The 13,037-nt window shown below is 40.4% G+C and overlaps 2 protein-coding genes across 4 annotated transcripts in view; both read right to left on the bottom strand.

The window, feature by feature from the left end:
* Nucleotides 1-257: 257 nt before the first annotated feature.
* Nucleotides 258-1,193, bottom strand: LOC134182547 (protein D3-like). The gene is made up of 4 exons (XM_062649972.1): nt 1,058-1,193; nt 941-994; nt 804-873; nt 258-703 (listed from the first exon to the last, which is right to left on the bottom strand). Exons 1-4 carry the CDS (start codon nt 1,115-1,117, stop codon nt 354-356), a joined length of 534 nt encoding a protein of 177 aa, XP_062505956.1. The 5' UTR covers nt 1,118-1,193; the 3' UTR covers nt 258-353.
* A 723-nt stretch (nt 1,194-1,916) lies between these two features.
* Nucleotides 1,917-13,037, bottom strand: part of LOC134186472 (proton-coupled folate transporter-like) — a 15,131-nt gene continuing 4,010 nt past the window's right edge. For 2 of the 3 annotated variants that reach the window (XM_062654460.1, XM_062654451.1), the window contains 2 exons: nt 7,191-7,452; nt 6,730-7,135 (listed from right to left, as the gene is read on the bottom strand). In XM_062654460.1, the coding sequence (XP_062510444.1) occupies nt 7,036-7,135; nt 7,191-7,452 (362 nt within the window). In that variant the 3' untranslated portion in view covers nt 6,730-7,035. Of the gene's footprint in view, nt 2,221-5,896; nt 6,033-6,729; nt 7,136-7,190; nt 7,453-13,037 lie in introns of those variants that run through there. The other variant, XR_009970966.1, reaches the window with a different exon arrangement.

Here is a 13,037-nt window from a genome sequence, read left to right as displayed (position 1 = left end):
GCTGGCCAGGGAATGTGACATAATCAATGTAGTCTTGAAGAGCAGCTGTGTAGACTATTTGAAACTTATTAAATGTTACCCCAACGTCTGCAACTTCAGTTTACTAGTCCTTCCTGTAGGACAAGCCTACATTGTCACATGTAAAACATTCAGCTATTACAGGACTGTTGTAAGGGTTGTTGCAATTACATCACTCGACACATCGGAACACAACAAAGAAATGGTATACCATGCAAGCGCAACCATTAATTCTAGCACTTGATCAACACAATAGTTGCAACATGTTACAACTAAGATTGCAAAAACCAATAGCGCAGTCAACTGTTTGCAAAAATGGCAACAAAGACTGGTTATCACTTAAATTGAGCATACAACTTGGGCACATAGTCATCCCACTCAGCTTGAAAGAAGTTTCCAGCAACAGCAGACCTCAAACCATGGTCAGCAGCAAAAGATCGAACTTTAAACTTAGGGCGACCATTTGTAGACGTATTTGTAAGCTTTGGGACCTTGAATTCCACTGCAGCAGGCTGTTTGTAGATCAAGAAGACGTAGCGGTGAAGTCCAGTACCCTGTGGTGGTCCGGCTCCGATGTACTCAGATAGTACGACTCCTTTGGCAATGTCTGTTCCAGGGATATTACCAACAATCCAATGGTGCCATTCTCTGAATTTTGGATCTTTACGACTTGGTGCATCTGGGTCTACAGTCACGTGACAATTAATATATCAATAATTAAACTAAACTGTTAGTTGCAAGGCATTTACTAGTAGTCTAGTCACTACTGGTGCCGTAGCTTCTACCTGTCATTACAATAGTGTACAAAGCTCCTGGTTCTGTCGGCCAATTGACTGTTGTCGGGGGATCTTTAACCTGTACACGTGACAAAAGCAGCCTACAATGGTAATTCTAGATAACATTCTATCTACTGCGCCGTTACTTGCGTAGGCGTTAGAACATTGCCCTGCTGTACTTTGATGGAGCCGTAATGAATCTGACAGAGTAGACAACAGCGCTAAGTAGTTATACGTTCAGCCAGCTGCTGTCGTACACCTACCTCGGCTGTGCTTGCTGGAGCAACATCTACAACATCTGGGACAACTCCGTGCTCTTCCATTCGTCTGAGACAATCAGAAACAGAACCTACACTACATACGGGACAATGGGCCAGCCCAACCTCCAAATAATAATTTCTGCAAAATAGTTCGTCTCGCGTAGCCAGACTCTTCCCGCCTCACATCCTTTCGGCCGCGCCGCTGCGTCTTGCATATGTGTGTGAGGCGGGAAGGATCTGGCTACGCGAGACTAGCAGATTGTCTGCGTCTGACTGCAGCTCTTTCTCCTTTATTGCGTACTTTTGAGGTTGTAGATTACGGTTTAGGTGCTAGATCTCCAGCGGATTGAGATGGTGTATGTACGAGAACATTATTCTATGTAGCTATACGCACTTTCATGTTGATGTGATGTAGACATCTCAACATATCAGACTTGATTGTCCCACTATCTAGGCATGCTTTCAAGAGTGGAACCACTCAGAAGAATGACTGCAGCTCTAGCCTAGAAGTATACACGTGCAGCTGCAGCCAAATTCTTTAAGTTAATAACTATAAACAGAAATCCATCTAAACATATGTACTAATTATTACTACTGCTAATCTAACATTACAATCCTATAGTTCATCTCCATTGTGTTCACGTTCAATCACTAGAGTCAATCCAATTTGTCTTTTTTTAAACAGTAAACCTATCATGCAGCATAAACAGTATGAGAATAGGCACAGCTGTGGTAATTAAGAAACGCAATTGCTACTGAATCAGGAGGTTGAAATGTTTTCTTATTTGTAGAGTCATCAATGGGTTTGTGCTATGCGTAGGTACACTTGCACGCAGACAGTCAGTTTTGTAAGGCCAAACTATATTACGACTAAAACAGAACCAAACTGAACTAGAGGGGTACAGTTGTCTTATAGTTAACGCAGAGAACAGTCTAAACTGCAAAGATATGTCATAATCAACAGCCAGACTAATTAACCTAAAAAGGCAAACATTACAGGGTTGAGAACCAACTCAGCAACCACGAAGCACAATGTCTCAAAAGATGCATGCCAAAAATTTGAGAAGAGGACATGCTCCATATAGCGAGTCTCGATCTTGAACACATCCAGACATGATGAATTATCAGAGGAGAACAGCAGCATTCAGCAAGCCAACAGCAAGGAACTAGAACATTAATGAAACAAGCAATTCTTAATCTAAACATAATAGTGATTGATACACAGATTGAATGCATCATCATAGTGATGATACACAGATTGAATGCATCGCGTAATACAAACAACAAAACAGTAAACATTGCAGCACAACACCTTGAGATTACAGCATGTTTAGACACAATTAGAAGATGAACAAACAGAAATATAAACAAAACAATCAAACAAAACAACAAACAAACAGTTTATTGAGAAACAGACAGAGAGGCTGACAGACAGACGAAAGGCGGAGTTGTGGATATATCAGAGAGAAGCTGAGGAAAACCTATATAAATATGACTGACTCGGGCTCTCCAGGAAGCTCGACATCCAACATCATCCCATTAGTCCTCGAGCACTTCTGAACATGCATGGAGAAACCAAGGTAGAAAGTTTACAAAAACTTGCCAGCCAGTCGGAAGCTAGAAGACCAAATGCTGCAGAATTCCTAGATGATTAAAGAAAGTACTTGTCTGTCCAATACCAGAAGTGCAATACACGAGTTTAAAGAAACTGTCCAGACTGTGTGGCAAACCTGAAATGTCTGGGCGCATTTCTTTATTTTCTACTTAATCCGGTTGAGCTCACCCAAACTCCACAAACCAATCCAGTGGTACAGTAAGGTGGATTAGTTTGTGGAGTTAGGATGAGCTCAACCGGACTAGGTTGTGGAGATAAAGAAACCTGGTAGAAGTCCACAACTTCAACTGAATTAGGTTGTGGAGAATAAAGAAATGCACCCAACGTATTCCCACATTTGCTTTTTTGCTAAGCAAATAATGCTTATGTACATTGCTTGTTTGCTTCTTGGAGCAATTGACAATTTGTATGTACCGCATTTCTTTGCGTTGTTTGGTGTCTTCAACAATAGTTTCAAACAGCACAGACAGTTCCATCAGCTAAGCCATCATCAGGTTGTTATCGACCACGTCTGGTCGAAGTGCTGTCAGAGCTATCTCACAAGGGAAAACATGGTTGACTAACACTTGGTAGTCTGACAAAAGGTTTGTCTCTAGGAATGCACTGATTAGAGAGAGAACCTTGTCGTGCCTACGTTTGTACAAACCCAATCCAAGCAGTACCAGACATGCATTGAGAACATGGCAGAGAGATTGAGGCTGTTGACATTGTCCAAGGTGGTTCTATTTAAGTTGATGAACTCAGCCGAGTCCAGGCACCCCACACTGAGTACTTAAGTTAAGAGTTAAGTTAGAGTATTAGCTGACATTTAAGTACTTTGCGGTATCTATCTAAAGTCAATGTACTAGAAACTTTGATATCCAATAAATCCTTCTATCTATCTATCTATCTATCTATCATGGGTGTCAAGATATTAATTACGTCTGTCTTTTACTTTAAGAGTTTTGAAGTTACAGCTGATATCTGTAGTGTATGTCCTGATCACATTGTTGTACTAGACAATTTGATTTTCAACAACTATTTATCATCTGTCTTCTAATAAGCTTTTGACCTTTGTACAGAATTGCATTTGTTGCTTGTGTTGCTACACATACATATGGTGAGCAGCAATCACACATTTCTGGATCATCAAACCTTTGGATTTAAGCCCGTGTGCGGCATGTCTGGAACATGGAAAAGACATTCAAATACGTATGGAACATTTGCCACCATAGACCAAGAGTGCAGACTGTGTCTAAAGTAGGAAGTTGTTAGCAGATTTTGCTCATTCAATAGCCTATTGTTCCAAGTCAATACTGATACTATTAGTATTAATTAAATCTTTCTCAATTACATTCAAGTTAATATTAAAATAAACCATTAACACCAATTGAACCCAAAAAATTTAGGCCTGGCTACGCATCTGAGCTGCAATAACCAGTTAGATAATGCTTTCTTTGACTCTCACTCTGACAGCAATATTTTCTTATACCTCTGCAGCCCACCCTGAAAATGGCAATGCCACTTTCAGCAGTCAATAAGGGGCCGTCTCCAATTGTCGAATGTTTTCCAAAATCCAAACAACGTTCGTTTCTGGGTGGGTGGGGTAGGCCACTGTCCATATTTGAAAGGTTCGATGTGTGATCAATGTCACAGACGAGGCAGACCAGTCACAGCTTTGATTTCGAGCTGTCCCGTCGCTTCCCACTAGACACACCATATTCCAGCACGCATACGTACTGTACATAAAAGTGGCACTGACCGTGACCAGTTTGCTGGGCTCGCGAGGCAATTGCAACACGTGGCATTCTTCCGTGTCCGTGTCAGTTCGACGACTCTCGTGCATGCCATGTAGACGACTCTCTTTGGAAAAGTAAAGCAGAAGGAACCATTTTTCAAGAACGTTGCAAGTGATGACTCTGCGTACTACGTAACCGTGGAAGCCTTATGGCAGTTGTCGACGGAATCTGATAGAAAGCCCTTTCTAGCTGAGGCACAAGAGAAGTGGAAGAAGACTTACAAAGAAGATACCAAGGCTAGAGACACTCTTCTAGAGACTGTAAGAGAGCGATTATCTAAGTCTAGACCCTGTACTCTGCCTTCTTTTGTCATCAAGGCAACAAGGGATGCTAGTGAACGAGGATTCGCTCAAGTCTCAGCAAACGAGGCTCACCATTCAAGGCTCGCCGAGAGTTTCCAGCTTGTCCACGTGTAATAGGCCATGTGTTACAAATAAATATTAAAAAGGCTATCAAATACGCAAATGAATATCAAAAAAATGTGTTCGTATTTAGGGGAGGGTGGGTGGGTCACAGACAATACGAACGTTGTTTGGATTTTGGAAAACATTTGACAATTGGAGACGACCCCTAAGTCAGGAATTACAAGGAGCAAAAATCAAATAATAAAAATGGATAGAGCTAGAGCACAGTATTAATTGGAATAAGCAAAGAAGTCCAATTAAAAGCATTCCACCATCCAGTCTTCGAACTATTTGGCCATTATGTATAGTAAGAATCAGTGTTTGGATCAACTCACAATTAACCCTTTCCATACACTGACTGTGCAGTAATGAGAAAGTCATATTCATAAACAGTTTGCAAGTGTATTCTTTAGTAACGTAAGTTAATCATAAATAGACACATAGAACGTGAGTCAAGTCAATTTCAATAGTTAGTACAGTATGTGAAATCCACCTAACCAAAGAGTGAAACATTGTTTCCAGTGTTTTGTTTCCATACTACTTATGCAACTCATGTGGCTAAAGACAAATTAGGACTATAAACAAAAGTAGAACATGCACACTACACAATGAAGCAGCTGCTGTTCCTCAAGCTTCCAAAACTGCTCCAACTAATTTAGATTTTTAGTCCACAGTTAATTCCATCTCCAATGCACCTAGAGTTACTGTTACAAACTGAAACTAACTTGCATAGCCTACTGGTACACAAATGTGATAAAAACTAAAATAATAATTGCAAAATTTGAGTAACAAACAAACAACATGTCTAACGTACGTAATACCATAAATGCCAAAGAACCTGACCAACATCCAAACAGTGGTCACAGTTGCATGAAACACATTTCTTTTTGTGTGCACATTGCAATGTGTATACACTGTAAGAAGGCATGCAGTCACAACATCTACTTTGATACTAAACATGCATGCCTTCATTAAGTTGAACAATGATTTCAGCTACATGCTCACAATAGGATGTAATCACTTGCTCACAATCACACTCACCCACATTTTTAAGTTTCACAGTGTTATGGGAAAAAAGAATCATATTGGAATGGACTAACTCTTCTTGCCCGCACCTTTCTTCTCAGCGTTTTTTTCTTGCCTCTGTTCTGTACATCCCGAAGCAGAGCACCCAGTCTGATCTTTCGGCAGTAGAAAACATAACTTTTAGCAATATCAACACAGTCACAGTTAGACACAAAATGATGCCCAGACATCAACTTAATTAATTTGGGATATTTGATACTCCCTAAGTCGTTTCTTCAATTTAAGGTTCTGTATTGCCAGAGCTGCACATATGGCTCTGTGTACTGCCTTAACTTCATACACTGGTGCTTTCATGCCTGCTGTTAACACAGTAAACTACATGGGTATCACTAGTAGAAAATACCCTCATATTTTAGTTTCATAAACGTTGTCTGCATGTTGGTAGTATTGTCTTGCTTTGTTGGTTCAATACACAACAAATCGGCAACAAAGATGAGCACTCCCATAATGGAGAAGATCGATGAGTTCAACTAACTAGAGAATACCATCTAACTGATTATTTCTGCGGTCTTAAATTACTGCAATTTGAGAAATTAGACAAATGTTCTAACTACTGCGAATTAAATTTCTGTGTTCCAACCAGAAAGACAATTACTGGTACATGTACACACATCTAAATGTGTGGGAACAGTGACTTCCTGGGACTCCGAGGGTAGACTTAAATAAATACAAATTTTATTTGTGCACTCCATAATTTCTTCACAGAATTCGAGAAAATATCGTGATCACAGAAATGACCGGTTATACGGTATGGCTCAGGCCTACTTGGCATGAACCAGGAATGACAAATTTTCTATTAAACCCATTACACATGCTAGTGAAACAAAGTATGCACACAAAGGCAGAGGCAGAGAGATGCAGTCAGAGTGCCATCTGTGTTTGCCAAGAAATGTACTGTAACATGCATGCAAGTTGGAGAATATATTTACAGAGCTGAGCATAGAGCAAGGAATCCGGTCCTCTTTCCAATGTCAAATGTCTGGAATACATTTAACAGTCTAAATTAAAGTCTACAAGTTGAGCAACATGGTAGCTGCAAATGTTACATATTGTGTAAACAAAACAGTGTAATGGCCTAAAACGAGACTTACATAAAATTTACAAGTCTGTTTCATCTCCACCTTCACTCTCACTCATCAGTCTGCTGCCCTTCCTTGGATGTGTTAAAACCACATTTGCTTTCGAAAAATGAAAAACCCTGCAATTTATAGACAATTAATATGTTGCAAATATTCAGATACCAACAAACTTACGTCATCAAAACTAGAGATAAGAGAATAAGCACAGCTGTTACAAGAAAAACGATTGCTCCTGAACTTGGAAGAAAGTTAATGTTTTCCCTATTGACAGCAGCATAAAGTGGGTTGAAAACCAACTCAGAAATTACTGAGCACAGTGTCTCAAAAGACGATACAATCGAGAAGAGTGCTCCATGGTGAGTGTCTCGTACACACCCAGACATCAGACTTAGCAAAGCTGGAGGAATGGTCCCATTCAGTAAGCTGACAACAGGAACTGACACAAACAATAACAAAACTATTAGTTGCAAAAGATCAGCCAAGCCAATTTGTGCTGTGGTGTAAAGTAATGATATTAAAACAGATATTAATCAGTGCAACCCAACAAAACGTTGGATACAGCAACAGAAGCCACACTATGAGACCAACAGCTTGTCTGAGCTTTACACAACAGACAGACAAACAAATACACAGTAACATGTTCTTCCATGTAAGACTGATTTGTAGTCCTTGTGAACACATTGCAACAACAAGGTAATAAAGATACTGAATTGAGCTACCAGGTGCTTTACTACGTTCGCTAACTGATAGCTAGACAAACTAATCAACAGACAGACAGACAGACAGACAGACAGACAGACATTCACACAGACAGACAGACAGACACACAAACAGGCAGACAAACACAAACAAATAGACAGACAAGACAGGTAGACTGGCAGACAGACAGACAAGACAGGCAGATAGACAGACAAATGTACAGACAAAGTCATTGCTTTCAATGTACAATTTGAAAATAATAGAAGGTGAAGCAGTTCCAGCTAAATGAGCCACTAAAAAGTCACATAAGTATCCTTGTGAAATGGACACCAGGGAATATGCCTCAAACTGCATTGCTAGTGGGCATGCAAACATTCAAACGTTGGAACACAATGTTCTTCAGTTTCTTCATTTATTGTCTCTCCGCTCCACATGTGACGATACAAACGACAAAGACACAACCTGGCATCACTGTCCATCTGTTAGTCATACCTAGCTTTGCAAAGATGCAACAGTAATGTATTAAAGCAGCAGAATTTCTACGTGTTTGTACAGTCAATGACTGTTTGGACAGTTACTCAATCAAGTTAGTCGCTAACTAAAATGTTTAGTGTAGCACACTTCAAACTGATGGCTTGGTATTTTTAATTCATTAGAATGAAATAGTGTGGTGCAAGAAAATATATGTATTGACATACATACATGTGTTGGCAACTGTCCTATCTCAAGACGATGCTATTGTGACTATATATTCACAATAGTCACAATGCACCCAGGTGCATTCAATTGTGAGAAATTACCATGAAAGTATCTCGTCTAAAAGAGTTAGATGTTCTAACTAATTAGCAAAGAGTATTTCATTTACAATTAAATTCCATAGGCCGCTCGTTAGCTTTGGATAGTGACAGCTGGCTCAAGTTGACGTCAATTTAATTCTAATTTAGAAAACTTGCAAGAAAGAAATAAAACGCTTCTATACTAAACCGAAATACACTTATATTAGACCAGTGTTTCCACTGGACAATCGCCAAATAGTCAAATGCTACAAATAGAAATCGATGGCGATAAAATGGTAATGCCTCCTCGCCAATTTGGCTAGCTGTTACAGAGTACCGCGTATGCCTTCCTCTCAATCAAATCTTGCAAACACAGTCGCTACAGCTCGCTAAGAAGTGAAACAGATTAGAGCTCCAAAGACTAGAATACTCTTTATGTCCTGCACATAGCGGGCACTCTTTGCAATTACGGCTTCTTTAGATAAGCATGGAACTGGAAATCATCACAGTGAAGAGGACAGTTATGGTCCTGAAGAAGACTGCCGAAATAAAACAAAAGTAGACTGAAGGCAGAAACAGCAGGAAAATGATGATGATGACTTCAATGATGCTGAACTTTGACGATGCTGAGCATAGTAGGGCTTTTATGTTCTGGTATAAAAGCTAAGAAGGATGGCACTAAACACTTGAAGTTTTGTTTGTAGACTATCGTGCCTTTATCCACGCATTTACCATTGACCAGTTTGAGATAGCTTGCTGTTGAACAACAAAGCGATTTCTCGATCTTTTTCTTGTTGCACGTGACCCAATAATGGGTTTGAAACTTCGAGGCTAGTAGCTATCAAGCACAACAGATGCATGATCCACATTGTCGGTGGCATCCGGCACCTCTCCATGGCTACTTTCATGCTCCAAGTTTCAGATGCCATCACGTTAGTACAATAATGCTCTGGTTTCCACCCATTTCCAAGTCACGTGCAACAAGAAAACGATCGCTATAGCGCTTTCTCATTCAACGGCAAGCCATTTCAAGACGGTAAATGGTAAATGTATAAATAAAGAACCTAACAGACTTGTCGTTAGCTTTCTCAAAATGTCATGTACGAGGAGCAAAACTGCCGTGCGATTTCACCTTTCTCTTTGCACTAAGAATAAAGTCTGTATGTTATAGAACTTGGTGCACCCTAAGATGTTCACTTGCTCTGCTTTCTTATGACACAACTTGAAATCGTGGCACGATTTCAAGTTTGCGTGAGTGTGTCTGCATGTGCGCGGTGAATCGTCAGCGAGTACCTTTTTTAATTGTGATGTCAGGTATTGTGACATTGCCTAGAATGTCCTATTAAACGATCTATTTCTGCTGTTTCAACTATGCAAAAGCAAAAAAGTCTATTTCCTTGCGCGATATGCTCTTTATAGTTTGAATGTTGTGCTTCGCAAATTATCTGATCGATGTTGGACAGAATAGAGCTTATCGCTAGAGGATCGACCACTGAAAGGAGACCCACCTATTGAAACCGACATCTTTGCGTTCCTCTTCATTTGATAAGCACGTCTGGAGAATTCGAGTGACAATTAGCCAAGCGTAAGAAAAGTAGCAGGCGTGCAAACATTTAGGATCTTGTCTTTCTTTCACATGGTATGGTAGTACTCTATATGTAGGGATTGCCACGTTATGAAGCATTGTGGGGCGCGGTAATCTTTCTGCACGCCTAGAAAACAGTAAATGAAGACTAAAATTTCTCAAAATCAACGAAATGTAATGCTTGTATGTTGTGTACTATATCCTATTTTGTTTTGGTCATTAATCATCTAACAACCTAGAAAACAGCTACTAGCCTCGGAGGTCCATGCACTAATTTGTTCTTCTTCTTCTTTCTTCTTCTCCTGCACAGATATCTCATTTATTACGTACAGTTGTGAAACTTGAGAAAACACTTTAGAATTATCCAAACTCTATTCTTTTGGTGATTAAAAAACGAAAAGGAATGTTAAAAATTTGTGTTTCTTTCAAGCAGATTTGATCCAACGACCACTATCAACACTATTGCACAGTTCAGGCCAATCACGAAGCAGTATTTGCGATTGCTTGTCCATGGCAACCAGAGACAATAGACAAAGTGCCAATCAAAATAGGCCAATCATTTATAAAAGAGTTTATCAACAGAACTGTGTAATTTGATCATGTTTGCCATTGTCAGGTCTAGCCTGAAATTGTTTGTGATCTATGTCGCACACAGGAGCAAAGTGACAAGTAATTACATACACATAACAATCTATACGGGAACCCAATATTTGTAACGCATATCCCATACGTGATAACATTTGGCATGACTACTAAACCAAGTTAGTTCTATTCCAACTGCCATTGCATATTCAACTGCATAGGCACTACAAAATTAGGATCCATATTCGTGCAACGTGCGTTATGATACCATGATATACCATCACGTCACAGTTAATCTTCTAGCTAGACCACTTGAGTAAACTACCTCTGAATCATGTTTAGCTAACTAAAGCTGTTCAAGTTTACATTTAAACAGGTCTAATTAACCCTAATGAAAACGAACTAAATCTTAAACATGCTTAGGCTTATAGGACCTCATGGAGACGTGCCCTAAGTTGCGCTTATGCACTCAGGGGCGTAGCCAGCTATCTTCACGTGTTGCCTGTGAAGACTTCCCTCTCACAGGGGCGTGGCCAGCTGTCTTCACCTGCTGGGCCGCGACTGTTGGATTGCAAGTGAATCAGCAACTGGTGAGCCTACATTGTAATAAGCGTCAAACATGTTCTGCAACCAGCTCTCAACCTCAAGCCAAAAAATTTTAGTTACTGCATGCTTGAAGTATAAAAATGAATATGCTTACTTATTAGCGCTATCGATTTTGGTCCTACCTAATATTTGGTTTTGCAAATCGCTGCTAAGAGAGACAAATGTCTATCGGTCAAGTCTCGCTCTGTGTACTTTCAAAGAATAATGACGAATGAGGGTCTGTCTATATGGAGCACCATCTGCGTCAAAATTCAACGTAACTCATTCGGCAACATGACTCATTCGACAACATAAACTTAATTTGCATATTCGGCAACATAGACTGTGCCATAACCAGCAAGCTGTGAACGATGAAGAGTTTGTGTGAGTGCCTGGCTAGCAGCTACGCCCTGGCACTCCTACAACTTACCAAATATACAATTTTAAGAACGTTTTCCTGAAAAAAGAAAGATATAGGAATTATTTGTATAAAAAGTAACAGAAACAAGATCTATCGCAAAGCTTCAAGCGATCGAATATCTCTTGCCAACAAAACTTACTCTTCTACCACCTTCGCTTCTCTCCAAATTCTGATTGCATTTGCACCAAATCCAACCTACACGTTTTCAGCAGCAAGCGCTACATGGGGAATGTGTCGATTTCTATCGAAACAAGCGCGAAGAGCAAGATTCAAATTCATTCAGCACATCCGGGACGTCGCAACAAAGATTGCACGTGGCGTGTCCACAGACCTATCTTTACACTACTGTATCTTGCCAGTACGAAAGACGGGCCATGTATACTACAGTATTTCCCGCCCAATTATCCGGTTGGGGCAAGCAATTATCCGACTCAGTCAATCAATTATCCGGTTGGGGCAACCAATTATCTGCTTCAGACAACCAATTATCCGGTTGGGGCAACCAATTGTCCGACTCAGCCAATCAATTATCCGATTGGGGCAACCAATTATCCGATGTTGCTCTGACAAGCTGTACACTTCGTGAATGAAACTCTCACCTTGCATCGCCGGTTAGTTGTTCAGTGTTTTGGGTCTCATTCAAAACTCTCTCTGATGCAGATTGATAGCATCGTGGGAAACGCTATGACAATTAAGCTACTACACATGTGAATGTGAGGATCCAGCTGCAGTGCGCCGTAACTGAACAGCTCTGCTGTCTTTCTTTTCGCATCAGTCTCGTTGACTTGAGAGAAAAGACCATTGCACCACCAACATTCTCAGCTTCGCGCCCTCGTCCAATTCTGAGTGAAACAAATTCACAATCGCCTAGCAATCGACCTGGAGAGTTTAGAGCTACCTAGACTGTAGACGTAACATGTACTTTATCAACGTGTGTTTGAGTAGCGTGGTTGTTAATTCTGCTGAGTTCTACAGTACATATACTCTCTAATTTTGCTTGCATGTTCAGCTTTACGATGAGTACATGTTAGCTAGAAAGCGCGTTGAGGCCTAGAGCACCTGCTAAGTCCTCTAGTGCGTCAGGACACAAATCTAGCAGAAGTTACCATCTTTCTGTGACAAGAGTCTGACCCTCGCTGCAACGACTACAACTGCGCCATGTCTCTGTGTGGTCATTCGCGCTGGTGGGCGATAATTAATTACCAGACAATTACTGATGATTTTTCCTCCGCGATTAATTAATAGCGAAAACAAGAATTACCCTGTTTACTGGTGCAGCAGTACGGTGACAACATCCGTCAGTACGCGCTATTATTCCTGTAACCAGCTGTTCCATATATCTACACTGCTCCTAATTAAAACCATGAGTCGGA

This window comes from Corticium candelabrum, chromosome 1 (assembly GCF_963422355.1).
Source record: "Corticium candelabrum chromosome 1, ooCorCand1.1, whole genome shotgun sequence".
NCBI lineage: Eukaryota > Metazoa > Porifera > Homoscleromorpha > Homosclerophorida > Plakinidae > Corticium > Corticium candelabrum.
Note: the sequence above shows the minus strand (reverse complement) of the source record. Positions and strands in the feature narration are given on the sequence as shown.

What these genes read in the sequence shown, in the direction of transcription:
- LOC134182547 (XM_062649972.1), bottom strand. Translation starts at nt 1,117, where the DNA reads ATGGAAGAGCACGGAGTTGTCCCAGATGTTGTAGATGTTGCTCCAGCA. An exon ending in CTCCAGCAAGCACAGCCGAG is followed by an intron (nt 995 to 1,057) that starts GTAGGTGTACGA and finishes CTACTCTGTCAG; the next exon opens with ATTCATTACGGCTCCATCAA. An exon ending in GTACACTATTGTAATGACAG is followed by an intron (nt 704 to 803) that starts GTAGAAGCTACG and finishes ACGTGACTGTAG; the next exon opens with ACCCAGATGCACCAAGTCGT.